The sequence below is a fragment of the Podarcis tiliguerta genome, assembly GCF_965153285.1.
Source record: "Podarcis tiliguerta genome assembly, chromosome: 5".
NCBI lineage: Eukaryota > Metazoa > Chordata > Lepidosauria > Squamata > Lacertidae > Podarcis > Podarcis tiliguerta.
The window spans coordinates 45,203,977-45,220,617 of NC_139538.1; the positions used below are offsets into that span (position 1 = coordinate 45,203,977).

Below are 16,641 nucleotides of genomic sequence, written 5' to 3' on the forward strand. Positions count from 1 at the left end.
ATTATAGCCAGTGCTTTTTCTTCTGGGGGACGCAGGGGGATGCATACCCCTAAACATTTTGTGAATCTATGTTTGGCCTCGTCGAGGGGCAGTATTTCAATATGAGTAGGAAAATGAGAGTACCCTTTTTTTTAAAAAAAATAATAATATTTATTAGAAGTTTTATAGTTACAGAAAAAAAATATAAGAAGAAAAAAAAGCAATAAAAAATTAACAAACAATACACCGAGAATAGAAAGAAAAAACAATACATCAAAACAACAAAAGAAGAAAAAACAAAACAAAAACATTTAAAGACACATCCAATTTCCATATCTTTATCTTTCATTTACTTATTTCCTCGATTTCCTCACACCTCCCTTTTTTGTATTCTAGTTCAAATTAGCTAATTCAGCAAATCCTTTCCCTCTTTCTCAATTTTTTGTTCTATAATTTATCTTAACACAGTCTAACTTTAAATTTTCCACTTTAGCCCATTAACAATCAGTTTTTGCTTAATTCTTTATAACATTTCTGCTAAAACCATATAGTTTCTTTCCAGTATTCCTCTAACATTCCTTAATTTTGCAATATTTCTGTAAATATACTTCAATTTTTTTTTCCAATCTTCTTCCATCGACTCTTCTCCCTGGTCTCGGATTCTGCCAGTCATTTCTGCCATTTCCATGTAGTCCATCAGCTTCATCTGCCATTCTTCCCGGGTGGGTAGATCTTGTGTCTTCCAATACTTTGCAATGAGTATTCTTGCTGCTGTTGTGGCGTACATAAAGAATGTTCTATCCTTCCTTGGCACCAATTGGCCAACCATGCCTAGAAGAAAGGCCTCTGGTTTCTTCAAGAAGGTATATTTAAATACCTTTTTAGGAAAATGAGAGTACCCTTAAACATTTTTTAAGAAAAAGGACTGATTTATAGCAGTGCAATTCACCAGTTTCTCAGGTAAGAAGGAAAGCCAATTGTTTAGGTAAAAGCTCTCAGAAATATTTTGAGAAAAGGGTTACCGTAATCATTTTCAGTCAGATAACATATTATTTAATGGTGACAGAGTCCAATTCAGATTTGAATAATTTTCTACACTAGTGTCTTTGCATTTATGGCACTGTGCTGCTCAGTAAGGAAGATTATGCTTGATTTTAGCTCTGAAGTTAACATGCGTATGCTACCAAATAGAATCCATGCACCATTTAAAAGTTTGCTGACCTGTTGTTGTAAGATGCTGAGTCAAGGCCCAAACCAGGGGCAACAATGCAAACAGAATACCAAAAAAAATTCTGGTAAATGCACAGGAAATAGGCTGCCATCTTAGGTGCATGCATAGAAATTTCACATGTGCACCATGTGGAAGGTCCTATGGGGAGAGAAAAATGGAGTGTGGATGACAGCAGCTCTCAGCATGTACCTCTTGTAGGTACTTCAGGCAACTGAGCACATACTTCTGTCCCATAGGTGACAATCTGTGTGAGTGTCTGGAGGTGGTTGGAGGATGGATGGCGGCTAACAGATTGAGGTTGAATCCTGTCAAGACAGAATTCAAGGCAGGTTTGGAGGACAGGAGGCGGGCAGGTGTGGAGGACTCCCTGGTCCTGAATGGGGTGACTGTGCCCCTGAAGGACCAGGTGTGCAGCCTGGGAGTCATTCTGGACTCACAGCTGTCCATGGAGGTGCAGGTCAATTCTGTGTCCAGGGCAGCTGTTTATCAGCTCCATCTGGTACGCAGGCTACCTGCCCGGGGAAACCCAACCAGATGGACAGGGTATTAATAATAATAATAATAATAATAATAATAATAATAATAACTATTATTAATCGGTCTATTCTAGAGGTCTATTGTAATTCTATGTGCAGATTGTAGGCAGATAAGGTTTCATTTTAATGTTTGAAGCTTTGTATGTGAAGTTGGGGTATATGTGCAAAGCTGTCAGTAACATTTTGCTGACAGAGGCAAAGGACCAGATGGTCCCCTGCACACATCCCTCCCTTGTACAAAAGATAGGATGTGGAACCTAACTTCAACATTTGCAGCAGTACGGCATCTTCTACTGCTCCCGAGGGCAATAGGCTAGCTTAGAGGATGCAGGGCAGGTTATGTAGCACATATAGTTTTGTTCCCTACCCTCTCACCCTAATTTTCCACCTTAGGCAGATGTCTCCCTCTGTCTCATGTCGGGACCAGCTGTAGGATGAGGTCTTCCTATTGCAAAAAACTACGTGTATTTTTTTCATGTGCTGATAATTACTAGATTGGGGCTATGGTGCCAATCTTGAGAGCTGAAGCCCAAGTGGTATTATTATTAATATTATATGTTTATTTATACCCCATCCTTTTCATTGACAGGAATTAAGGCAGCTTACAGATAAAAACAAAAATTACTAAAAACATAGAAAAATCTATGATTAAAATACAATTAAACACTGATAGAATTAAAATGATATGCAGATATACAGGCCATAACCAGCAGTTTGAATTGTGCCTGGAAATAGATCAGTAGGCAGTAGAGCTGTTCTAGCAAGAGAGTCATCTGCTTCCTATAACCAGCTGTGCTATATTGGTATATAAATTGGTATATAAATTTAATAATGATCATGATAGCCACTATATTAACTAGTGTACTTTAACAGAAGTTTTTATATTAAAGAAACAGCCAGCTGGAACATATGATAAAATACTCAGGCAATATTAACAAAGCCTGAACATAACATAATTATTTCTCTCTCTCTCTCTCTAATTCACCACTAACCTCCTCAGTCAGTAAGCTGGTATATCAATGCTATAGGTGTCTTCTTCAGATTTTAATCTGTTTGTGTACTTTTGCCAACTGCAAAAAATGTAGAGACCAATTTAATTATGCTATCATCTTTGGCTGTCCTTTGATGTAGGGGAGATTAATTCATCGGCTAGTTCTTCATAAAATGCATATTCCAAATGACTGCTCCAAAAGATAATGCTTTACATTTTCAGTTGTCTGAATCTCACAGGAGATATATATGTGTGTGTGTGTGTGTGTGTGTGTGTATACACACACACACACATATACACATACACACACACAGAGAGAGAGAGAGAGAGAGAGAGAGTACAACCATTGTTTCTACACTAGTAGTTTTAGTTGGTAAATTTAAAAATGGCTTGGATTCTAAGATAAGGCCTTAAGGCAGTTGTGGAGAACATTTGGCCATCCAGAGGTTGTTTTCATGGAACACCCTGTGCTCTGTGCCTGGTCTGAGGAGGAAGACTCTAGGGAGGGTCCCAGCAGGAACTGAGGAGACCATGTGGCAGCTCCCCTCAAGCGATCCGAGAGAGAGAGACATGGAAGCAAGCGACAGCAACTAGAAGGGGGTTATTGTTTTGTTGTTTTGTTTTACTTATCTCTTTTTATCCTGTATTTCATTTGGGTGTGTGGGGTGTGTGGCTACACACCTATAGCCCCTTAGGGGCAAGATGTGCCTGGTAAGGGGAGGGCTACTTAAGGTGTGAGGAGGCTGGTTCCCTTGTGGGCACAACTTTCCTAGGTGGATGTTTGGCTAAGAAGAAGAAGAAGAGTTTGGATTTGATATCCTGCTTTAGCACTACCCGAAGGAGTCTCAAAGTGGCTAACATTCTCCTTTCCCTTCCTCCCCCACAACAAACACTCTGTGAGGTGAGTGGGGCTGAGAGACTTCAGAGAAGTGTGACTGGCCCAAGGTCACCCAGCAGCTGCAGGTGGAGGAGCAGAGACACGAACCTGGTTCTCCAGATTATGAGACTACCGCTCTTAACCAGTACACCACACTGGCTAAAGAGTTGTGTGAGGACCAAGGAACAATGGAGTGGGGTGGGAAGCAAAGTAATTTTACTAAGGTGGAGAGACTGTGGGAAGGAAGGTATGAAAGCATAATATTTTTTGTTCTGCTCCTGTTTTTGTTGGAATTCTGCAACATTTCTACTTGGGGGAGAACCCTGATAGCAGCAAAGCATTGACTATCACAGGAACAAGACAGTATAGATGCTTCAGAAACTGAAAAAAGAAGTTTTTGAAACACACAGCATAGAGGCTACAATATCCACACACAAAACCATAATAAAAAAAACGCTTAACACTACAGAGTTTCACCATTTTTATCCACGATTTCCACTGAAAAATTGCTGAATGCTATATATTTCAATTGAAAAACCCTGCCAGTAATTATTCCATTCGAGCTTTAACATGACTTGGATCTTCCTGGGCAGCTGTGCTAGTGCTTGAACTCATCATACGGGGCATACTTCAAAGCAAAGCACTTTTTAAGTATCCTTTTCTGTCAATGGGAAAGATGTAAGCATGTAACGCAAGTCCTTTGTTGACTTTAAACATACTTAGCTTTGGCTTGTGGAGCTCAATTGTCCTGCACAAACCAGCTCTGCTGCATCAGACAGATCTGCATGGCTGTTTAAGGGAGCAGTTTTATTCTGCCATTAGTTTAGATGCCTACTCCAGAGAATGCAGCCCGTTGGGAAATTCTTCTATCTAACAGGAACAGGAGTGAAAGAGCCCTATTTGCATTCATTTCACTGGAGCTTGTGGAGAAGACATTGTTAGTGGTTTTACCCAGAGGCTGACTCCAGCTTTTTGCCTTAAATACCTTAACAACTGGCAAAACTAGTTTTGCTTAGCACTAGACCATCTCAAACTGCCTACTCCAGAAGTTGTCAGATCTTACTGGCCACAGGATGATCCATCTTGACCAGCCAGCCTCTTTCTCTAAATAGTGTCCTGCTGAAAAAACAACATACTTATTTGCTACCATCTTCTCCAGTACTCATAATATTTAACATCTTCATGGCTAGTAGTTTCTAGCTTTTTTATAATCCATTAAATATTTAAAAAGATGACCCATTTGTCATTCAAAATAAAGGGGAAATTGTTGCTTTTAAAGCTAGCTGCAGCAATTCAATTCTGTTTTTAGTGTATTTGGGGTGGGAATCTGATGTAGTGTCTCCTCCAAATTAGTTCTCTTGCTCTCTATTCCCTCTTTCTCCTTCTCAACTTTGTAGACCCTAGTGGGGGCTGGTAATGGCTGAACTTCCCCCGTTTGATTCTTTTGGTTGTCACCAGTAGATGGGGGAGAAATTAGACTCAGTCCACATTTAAAGCCAAATCAAATTCATACTTTCCAAAACGAAATGACAACTGAAACACAGACATCCTTTGAAATTTGCACTTATCTAAATTTTTCAATGCAGCTCTCCAAACAATGTTTACAGAAATGAATTTATTAGGACAAAAACATGTTAGTGGGAAATTGCTTGCGGAAATGTGCACATTAGCCAAATGTGCATTCAAAAGGAACGTGTTTATTAGGAAAATATCACACAAAAATCCTGAGTTTTCATGAGGATTTTTTTAAAAAATGAAAATTGCTTCGGAAATGTGGGGAAGTGAATACAGGATTGAAAAATGAGAAACTCAGAGAATGAAAATTGACAGATCCTTCTATCCCTAGCCACCTGTTACAAGTATATTAAAGCACTATGAGCTAGGCAGATTCCTATTCCAGATCCAGCACATTTGAGGTTTAGTGACATCAGTAGTGCTCGTCTCCTCATCTTTCTACAGATAAGGAGAGCTGACATGTTGAGTTCTCTGGGGAGATTCCAAAGAGAGGATGTCCCCTGGGTTGGAATTTCCTGAAAAACCTGACATTGAGTTCATCTGCACAGCTGTTTTTTGTTTTTCTAATTCCCATCTTGCTTTTTAATCTTAATGAGAAGCAAGTTATTCCACCTTCCCTCGGTTCCACTAAATGGGCAACCAATTCTTCCATATTATATTCATTATTATATGTAAACTACCATATGCATATTATAAGTGTATATATTCCTGGTTCCTAAAGTAGCCAGCTCATAAAGAGAGACATGCAGCAATGCACATCACTGTATAAAATAAGTATTACTAATATACAATTATCCTGCAGAAATATAGCAGCTTGACTCTTGTATATGCATTATATGCATGGCATACATATTTTTGGTAGATAAATTTGAAATAATTAGGCCATTTTTTATTTTTAAAAATCCAATAATGTGTGAGCAGTGTGGACACAAGTGAGCACTAGATGACAGATGTTGTCTGATGTGAGTAAAGCTCAGTTACAAAATGGCTATCCTCATCCCTCCTCCTTTTACAGGAAGTCTACCGCTAAATCTCTCCCTCTTCACACCTGTTCTGCAATGTGTATGTCTGTGTGTCTGTGTGCAAGGAGGACACTTCTGTTAAACATGTACTTTTTAAAAGACTTAAACCCTTAGAGGCTACATGATGCCATATACATTATTTATTTTAAAGAAATGAAGAAAACTGTTAAGGTTGGTTTGCAAACACGTTTGATTAAAAAGCTTGTGCAGGTCAGGCTTTTGCAGAGTATGTGAAAACATTGAGCCCATTGGAAACAATACGAGCCTAGAGGGAGAAACAAACAACACACCTTGTGCTGTGGAAAATATCTGATTCTTCAGAAATGTGCCGTTTGGGAATTAGGAAGGTTTTCAAGAAATAGCCATTTATGCAAGTGGTCTGAAGGCACAGGGATATTTTACTTTGCTGCTGCTAAGCAGGCTTGGGTCTGCATCCAGACCACACATTTATAACACAATTAAGGCACCCCTCGCAAAAAATCAAAACAACCCCCCCTTGGAAACTGTACTTTACCCTTAAAAAGGTAAAAAGGTAAAGGACCCCTGACAGTTACGTCCAGTCGCGAACGATTCTGAGGTTGCGACGCCCATCTCGCTTTACTGGCTGAGGGAGCCGGCGTTTGTCCTAAGACAGTTTTTCTGGGTCATGTGGCCAGCATGACTAAGCCGCTTCTGGCGAAACCAGAGCAGCGCATGGAAATGCCGTTTACCTTCCTGCCAGAGCGGTACCTATTTATCTACTTGCACTTTTTGGGGCATGCTTTTGAACTGCTAGGTTGGCAGGAGCTGAGACCGAGCAACGGGAGCTCACCCTGTCATGGGGATTTGAACCGCTAACCTTCTGACTGGCAAGCCCAAGAGGCTCAGTGGTTTAGACCACAGCGCCACCCGCGTCCCTTACAGAGCTACAATTCGCCACAAGGTTTCAAAGAATGTGTGTTAACTTTACATTGGTACCTCGAGTTACAGATGCTTCAGTTTACAGATGCTTCAGGTTACAGACTCCACTAACCCAGAAATAGTACCTTGGGTTAAGAACTTTGCTTCAGGATGAGAACAGAAATTGTGTGGCGGTGGCGCGGCGGCAGCCAGAGGCCCCATTAGCTAAAGTGGTACCTCAGGTTAAGAACAGTTTCAGGTTAAGAATGCACCTCCAGAATGAATTAAGTTCTTAACCCGAGGTACCACTGTACTTTAAAGGCATGTTGTGTACATAGTCTGGGACTGGGCAATGCCTAGTTGGGAGATGCTCTGGAAACCACAGGTAAACTGACTTTGATTCCTAAAAAGAAGAGAGGGGCAGGGATATACATGTAAAGGGGGAACCTTGACGTGTCCTTGATTTTACTTGTGAAATGTGAAGGTTTGGGTTAAAGAATGAACTTATTTTGTGTAAAATAATTTGTACCCCACACTTCCTACATAAGACCAGAGTGTTGCATAATGAAAACAGATAAAAAAATAACCGACAACATGAAGCAATAGCAACTAATGCAGCAGCCAAAATATCTAGGAGTGCTCAGAAGCCAAATTAAAAAGAAACGTTTTAACTGGGAAGGATGTTAGCTGGGCTCCTGCTGCTGGGCTGTCAAAGCCGCCACCTGCATGAAATGGAGCACCACAATTCAAGCTGCCCACCTCTGGGTTCCTTCACCTGAGCTTCTTTTGGGCAAAGCCTGAAAAGGGCTGGAAAAGGAGCCCAGCTTGTGGGTGTGTTGATATAGATGTGAAAAACCCTTTTGAGAAACTTCAGACAATGCTTTTAGCCAGCTGTAAAATCCCGAATGCTGCACATTGGAGTAGAATGTAACTCATTTTCTCATTGTATGATTAAAATGGTCCCAAGTTTCATGATCTTAAATGCACACAGACGGGCATATGCCCCACCCCCACCAAAAGTAATACTGATGTTTTAGTACAAAATGAAGCATGCCAAAGAGCACAAAACAATACAGGGGAAATAACTCCCATGCCCACCGACAAACATTGCCCTCTGGCATAATTAGATGAAGTGTTTGCATTACTTCTCCTTTTTGTGTCATTATAAGTATCATTAAATATTTTTTTTCTAAAGCCAGCTCCAAATTGATGCACAACTAATAAGGCCAATTTCACACATCTATAATGGCCAGAAGTGGAGCATTTTGTGGGAACAATGAGTTATATGTCAAAGAGTACAGGGTGGCTGCAAATTCAATTAGAAGAACATTCTGCCTTATTACCATTCTTCAATGGATCAGGAATGACCCAAGGTGTTTTACCATTTGAGACAAAGAACATGGTGTTCCCCTTTTTCCACGTACAGAAGCTAATTGTGCTGGCACCCGAATCTTACTTCAAAATTGATGATGGGAGAAGACTGTACCTGAAGGCAGCAGGCTAACTTAGCGAGTGAAGGGAAGGCTATCCTTCAACAAATCACCACTGCTCCCCACTCTCCAGCATTTGCTGCCTAAGGCAATTGTCCCACTTTGCCTAATGGTAGGGTTAGCCCTGCAATAAATAGTTCAGCAATAGTGAAGGAGGTTTGCTGAAAGACGCAGCTTGTTCACTTCCACTGCATGTAAATAATGTGCCCTTCCCCAAACACACACATTCATATTTGCCTATGATACATTTGCCCACTTGTTTGTGACAGCTAGAAGCAGCTCTGGAGGGCCTGTGCTAATCTAATAATTGGCTTTATAGAAACAAAGAATGTGTATTCTTAATGAGTAAGCAGTAGCCAAACCCATGCCAGGTTCTAGGTAAGACCCTCTCACAGGTGGATGAAATGGTATTAAATCTAAAGCCTCTGACATTATTGTTCTTTGTGCTTTTTGAACTAGGCTATGTATTAAATCCAAGGACCTTGCCTTTCATGAGGCTGTTTCATGCACTAAATCCATTCAAGTCTCAGGGTGGCTCGTTTCAAATGGGAAGAAGCCAGCTGCTTTTCTCCTCTTCATTTCCTATCTGCCTTGACCTCTGCTTGCTATTACAGCATTCTGCCTTTCAGATTGATTTGTTTCTCTTCTTCTTCTTCTCTCCCAGGTCCGTCACGGGTTTGGACAAGGAGCCTGACCTTGTACACATGGAGGCTCGCACGACAGATGGACGTGAGTGTCTCTGCGCCGAGTCTATAAAGTCAGAGAGGGAGAAACTGCATTTTCATTTGGGTTGTATTGGGTTCTTGATTTGCATTCTAATTGATAGGGAAGATGTGGGTCGCCAGGCTCAATTTGCTGAGTGTTTCTATCCTTAAACTCCAAGGGGAACCAAGAGTACAAGTTTCATTACTGGAGAAAAACAACAGCTAAACTCAGAAAGAAAGCAAGAGTAAAACTCTTTGGCCAGGACTGAAAACTTGTGCTTGGGAGATTGAGAATGCACATATGGCCAATAAAGCTCCCTGCCAACAATCTATAGGCTACCCCTATTTTAGGCGTGACCAATATGTGTGTGATCGCACATTGAACCTGGAAGTGACCTGGAAACTTCACAAAAGATGTCACTATAAGGGTGGAATGGGGGTGGGACGGTGTGGGGCAGGGATAGGGCGGGGACAGAATGGGTGTTGCAATTCCACACTATTTCACACAAGCATGCAATGACCCCAAACGTAACCCACATGCAAATCGGGGGTTGCCTCTATCTATGTCTATCTATGTCTATGTCTATGTCTATCTATGTCTATGTCTATGTCTATGTCTATGTCTATGTCTATGTCTATGTCTATGTCTATGTCTATCTATCTATCTATCTATCTATCTATCTATCTATCTATCTATCTATCTATATCTGTATTCCTGGGCCTGGGAGCCGGTCTCCTCCTTCCCTGCTGTTACCTGTACCATCTTCCTCCTTCCCTGCTGTTACCTGTACCATCTTCCTTCATTTTCAGAATATGCCACCAGGCTATACTACTGATACAGTTATAGCTGGAGTACCAATACTTGCTCCTTTCAATATGGCATTTCTAGAAACTACTGATTTCTGTATTGTTTTGGCCATCCATCTTTTTGAGCCTTATTTGCTTCTCGTCTTGTATGGCAACAACACAAGCCATTGGAACACACTTATTGGTTCCTTGGTGATATTTTTATTTTTAGCAAAGCAGCTTCAGGAGGAGAATTTGAGAACTGAGGAGAACCTGGAGACACTGAACTCTTTCTCTCCTCTCTCTCTCTCTCTCTCTCTCTCTCTCTCTCTCTCTCTCCCCATTCTGAACTCACCCCTGCAAGGTTTCAGTTACATAACAATGGGGATTCTTGCGATTGCACAGACTTTTTCATTCCACGTGGTTCTGAAGAAATGAAGGATTGGACATAAATTCCACATAGGGGAGGGCGTTGACCCTGCAAGTGCCCCAATTGAATTCTTGTGTGCATGACTCAAGAAAGCACAGTCTGTAAAGAGGAGACCGTCCTCCTGGATTCTGCTCACACAACCTGCTTTCCTCCACCACCTACCCCATCATCCTCACCCAAGGCAACCCCCACAAAAGGCTCATTTTGTGGAATTGCAGGTGGCAGAGGGCTCTGTTAAAGTCCAGCAGCAAGTAAAGCACAATGTTAGTTGCCAAGTTTTTTTCTGCACAGCAGCATAGGAGCTGAGTCACAACCACCATGATAGTCAGTGAAAAATGAGGCCAGTATTATCCTTTCCAGCCTTTTGGTTGCTCATAAGACCAAATTCATGTTTGGGGTGAGCACCAGCCTGTTCACCATCTCAAGAGGAAATAGTGTCATGTGTAATTAGCCTAGGAAGTGGTATTTGCCATTTCATGCTTTGGGAAAATCCTTGTATTCTCAAGGACTTTAGGGGTTTTCTCTGTTATTGATCAACTGGCTTTGATTTTTTCAGTCAGCAGGAAGAAAAAGCACTCACCCATAAAAGTGGTTATTTATCCCAATATTGTAATTGAAAGCGTGGTCTGGTTTAAACATGTTAAATCAGTTTGAATTATTCTCAATACTTCAGTACTATCATTGTTTAAAAAATCCATGAGTTAGATCTGTTGTGTCTGGAGTATTGTAATGGGCAGAAGAACTACAGTTGCATCTGTGAAAATGATTCTCCATATGGAGAACTCCCTCCACAAAACACCTCAGAAAGATGCTTTGTTCAACATCCTGAAATGTAATTTTCATTTTTAATGGCACATAAACATTAAAAATGCAAACCCAAAACATAAAATTGCATTTACTTCTAAATGTCAGTGAAGCTTGTGCTAAATTTTTCCCTAAACAGTGTGAGGCCTCTAACTGATCAAATCTGTGAGAACCTCTGATTTTATCTTTACGCTTCCATAATGACTTTTTCCTCCATACATATGACTCTCTTTGAAAGTTCGTTCTGCCAGGGTTTAGAGATTTACAAAGCTCACACCAGAATGCCATCCCACCTGTTACAATGAATGCCTGAATTCTTGCTTTCTTCTTGTAGTTTAGGCTTTATGGCTATAGGAGGGCAACTGTTGAAAATGGACAACTGACATAGCTGGATAACTAAATGAGACTTCTGGTGCAGTTAGGGTTTGCAAATCTTCATCCCCTCTCAATTCAGATTGACTGATCAATTGATTCCATTCCATTTATTAATAGATTCCTAGGAAACATTTCAAAACAATTTAACAATTAAAAACACCTATAAAACAATTTCATATTATGCTTGGCACACTCATAATTCCCCTCACCTCCACTCATTTCCTCCTAGTTCAATTCTGTATTCAAACACTGCTGTTCTCCTGAGAAATGATTAGGAACGCAGGGTCCAAATACTTCTCTACACACACTCTTGTAAGCCTCAGCCCCTTGGGCTACAGTGTTTGTGAGATCTTCCTAGAGTGTGCAGAGCTTCCCATCCTTTCAATTACAACACTGCAAGGGCAGCATCCCAGGTTGAAGGAATTTTTGATGCACATGACACACAGTATTGCTAGTAAACAACCTTGTGATCTCCCTGTTGTGGAGTATATTCTTCTCTCCCCACCCAATAGCTGATTGTCAAATGTTTTAGAAACAACTGCAAGTTTCCTTGAACTGGTGTGTGATACTATGGAGGCAGACATTTCTTAAATAAGAAGTTTCAATTTCAGATGACTAGCTGGATCAGTTTTGTTTCATCAAAAATAAGGAGCCAAATACTTGAACAGATAATATGCAGTTAATGAATTCCTTTTGTCCGTCAAGATCCCTAGCAGAAGCTTTGTATATTTTCATGCAAAGCATAAAATTGAAATGGTTGCCTTTAAGCATGTTTCTTGAAAGGTACTTTGAATTTGAATTCATATGAATAATTTGGAGCAATATTTTTTCTGTTTATGTGGAGAAACACTATGCTTACAACACCCCCACACACACCTCCTTCAGATTCTTGCATGTTAGGAAGATGGCCTGAGTTGTGGCATTAAATGATGATTCCTGGGCTGATAGCCTGTTCAGACCCAACTCAAATTAAAGTTTGACAATTGAACTCTGCCTCCAGCTTTTCACCTCAAAAGGATAACTTTTTAAGAACAGATGTGTATAGTGTGATGCCTCTTCGGTTCAACACAATAGGCTGGAAAAAGAATTTCCCCCAGCTTGTAATGCCTCAGTGAAATCAGAGGAGTGAGTTTTCTAGCCTGGGAATTATTCCCGTGCTTGTAATTTAGACTGAAAATAGGATAATTATGTGCTTGCTCAGCCTGCATTTGTCATTCTTGCAGCCAACAACCACTGATAACACCTATACTCTGGCATTGGCTACTAACCCCTTAGTGTGGGATAAATCAGAAGGGCACTAGGTCGGGGATGGCTGGACTAGATGTTTTAAAGATGGGAACATCACTCACAGGAAAAAACACACACACTTGGCATCATAATAACTAAAAATGCATTATCCATTTACAGCCTAGTTTGGGGTGTGGGGAGATCAGCTGGGCAACTGATTTTTGTCTTAATTTCTTACATTCATATTTCTCCTTTCTTCCTTCATGGAACTCAAGGAGGAGGGTATGTGGTTCCAAGGCTGTGTATGCACTGTAGCCTGGCAAGATCTGCTGCGACTTGGCATCATTTTCCTAGTCTAGATAAAAGGGGGGGGGGTGTTTGTAGGGGGAGAGCCTGTACGTGGGAAGGAAGACGTTCAAAGCTCCTTTCACTTTGCACGAGAAAAGGATCTTGTGTGTTTTGTTCAGTGGTTGCTGCCCTGCTGCCTTTGCTTGTTCATGGGGTGGAGAGAGAAGTCTCACAGCTTGGTGCTGAAGGAACAAGCTGTAGGCAATAGGCAACACGTTGCTTTCTCCCATTCCCACAGTGCGTTTACCTAGTGGAATTATAGCAACATGAATATGGCTTCAAAAAGTACCACGAGGAGTTTATTTCCCCATCACAAAAATGTGTGTTTACATCCCATGTGGCCTTTGAATCAATGATTGCATTGTGCAACCCCCAACAGGACACACAGCTACTAGATTATCCTTGCTTCAACCTTACATGCTGTATAGGAAAGAGTAGCACCCCCTACTCAAGTTCAAGAGCAACCAAAAGGGTTAAAAAGGTTAGAATGATCTTGTTAGCACCTTTGATTCTGTGCATTTTCTCACTTGCCTGAAAACTTGCCTTGGCCAGTGGTCCTGAGGTGAAGGATCCTGCTTCAAAACTCACGTGTTCCCCAAATGTAAGGTGCAATCCTCAATTGGGACTTTATAAACTCAGAAGACTAAGCTGTTAAAATTTTAACTTCAGGCAACTGCAGCAAGGGGATGACTTAATCTGCAGTTTATGGCCAAGAATTCATAAATGAGAACTGTGTGGAATGGCTTTTCTCCAGGAAACTGAATATACTGACATACAATCCAACAGGCTGTTTGAGGGAGGGAGGCAGGGAGGAAAGGAGGAGTTTTGTAGACTGTAGACATAACCTGAGCTCCTCAGGTTAAGTTAATCAAACCAAGAGTACAGCTATTCATCACAATGCTGGGATGATAAGGAAGAGGGAGAAAGGATTTGGTGATGATAAACTAGTATAGTTCTAATATCAGACTGTGAAAATCATCAACATTCCAAAAATAAGGTGTCCCTGGTTGAAATAAAGTCTTGTATCCTCTTTCAAATTAATCATGTGAAAGTCTGGACTGGATGAATCCCAAGCCGGAATTAAGATTGCCGGAAGAAATATCAACAACCTCAGATATGCAGATGACACAACCTGGATGCTTTGGAATTATGGTGCTGGAGCAGACTCTTGAGAGTCCCATGGACTGCAAGGAGATCAAACCTATCCATTCTGAAGGAAATCAGAATGCTCACTGGAAGGACAGATCCTGAAGCTGAGGCTCCAATACTTTGGCCACCTCATGAGAAGAGAAGACTCCCTGGAAAAGACCCTGATGTTGGGAAAGATTGAGGGCACAAGGAGAAGGGGACAACAGAGGATGAGATGGTTGGACAGTGTTCTCAAAGCTACCAACATGATTCTGACCAAACTGCGGGGGGCAGTGGAAGACAGGAGTGCCTAGCGTGCTCTGGTCCATGGGGTCATGAAGAGTCGGACATGACTAAATGATTAAACAACAACAACAACATCCTCTGCTAACAAATATATTAGATGGAGAATCCAGACACTTGCCACTTACTGCATAATCATTTCAACCCAGTTTAGTGGTTTTCAAATTCTGTCAGACATCTTGCATGCTCAATGTATTTTGTTATTTTCCTGAACATTAATTTTTCTGTAGTATTAAATGTTCCAGTAGTATGAAAGTTTCAGATTTCCCAAGGGTCAGTCTTCTTTTCTCTCTTAACTCTAAAAACAGTTTCAGCATAGCTATATTAAACATGTCTGATTTTCCATTCCTGGATTTCTACGCACTGGAATAAGACCACTCCCATTTTGGGGTGGTATTCAACAAAATATTGGCGGTAGTATAAAGGTTAGAGCTAATGCAAAGAAATTTCCTCCTACTCATCCGTCCCCCTGTGTACTCTAGGCCATCCCCAAATCTACTTTGGACAGGGAAATTGCCAGAACAGATATATGGGGCATGAATGGGGAAGAGACTGGATTTAGCTGTGTGTTACATTTAATACAACACTTCATATTTTTCCATGAGCTTTTCCTTATGTTGAAAAAGCATGTACTGTAGTTCATTAGTTGAGCCCTGAATGCATTATCTCTTTTCACTTTGTTACTATGTTTTCTAAAAACATCCTTCTACAATGTGGCTATTTATTAGATGAAGTTACTTTTATTCCTTAATTTCCGTAAGAATTTTTGTTTAATTTTCGGGGACCTACATGTTGTAAAATCTATGCCACAAAGCAGAACCAAAATTGAACTTACGATTTATATCTAAACTCATCTAGGGTTGAAGATGCTTTGTTTCTATGTTCCACATACACTCTTTTGTAAAATAAATAAGACAGACTAAGAAGCAAAGTCACAAATAAAGGCAGACAAAGAGAGCCTCTTTATCTCCCTGTGAATATCAAGCAGGTGACCTTTTTCTATACATTTAATTATTGGTGTAATGCATTCAAAATGACACATTTCCCAATAGGCAGCAGTTGGTTGTCATGTCAACACATGTACTTTATTTGCATCTGTTTGCCTTCTCTATTTTTCATTCCTGCTTATTGTGCACCTTTTGCTTTGGTACACAGTAGTTGCCGATTATCTACCTTGTTGGATAAAATGAAAGGCTGTGTGGCAAAATGCAGGGCATAGGAAAAGGTTAGTGAACGATCACCACCTATTGATACCGACCAATTCAAAGCTTGCCAGTTTTGTCTAAGATTTGAATAGATACATGAATACATGAATCCAAGACATGAATCCAACTTACCTGAAGAGGAGATAGGTTTTCATTCAAAAAGAAAGCTACTGCTGCTTATGTCATAGTTGATACTTTTCATACAGCTAAGAAGGATGGACTTTGGATGATAATAATAATAATAATAATAATAATAATAATAATAATAATAATAATAATTTATTTATTTATACCCCGCCCATCTGGCTGGGCTTCCCCAGCTACTCTGGGCAGCTTCCAACAAAATATTAAAATACAGTAATGCATCAAACATTAAAAGCTTCCCTAAACAGGGCTGCCTTCATGGACCAGGACATTTACATGGACATGGCCCAGGTATTTACATATTGCCTAGGTGTAAGCAATGCTGAGGCCATTTATTAATCATTTCTTGAGCTGTTTCCTATCATGCATTTTTAGTAACAAATATACCCGAGGCCTTGTGGAGTATAAGAAAAATGTGGCAAAGGAACCAGTTCATGTAGGTTGATTATAATGGCAGCATGAAGTCCAGGAGTATGATGAAAGATGCTGGACAGGTAGACTGGAACTGGATTATATGTATCTGGAACAAGAATAGTAGCCCAGAAAGCAAGTAATAGGGGGTTGTAGGAAAGCCATAGTTGATAGGGATCTAGGATAGCAGGCTACAAGAATCTACATTCCAGGGAATGTAGGCAAAGGAATATATTGGGAAACGTCTTTGTTTTCC

At 40.6% G+C, this 16,641-nt stretch overlaps 1 protein-coding gene across 1 annotated transcript in view; it reads left to right on the forward strand.

Moving 5' to 3' along the window:
• The window catches only part of SORCS3 (sortilin related VPS10 domain containing receptor 3), a 405,333-nt gene that overhangs the window by 273,814 nt on the left and 114,878 nt on the right, over window positions 1-16,641 (forward strand). Inside the window, exon 6 of the mRNA XM_083441626.1 lies at window positions 9,185-9,249. Coding sequence (XP_083297752.1) covers window positions 9,185-9,249 — 65 coding nt within the window. The remainder of the gene's footprint in view (window positions 1-9,184; window positions 9,250-16,641) is intronic.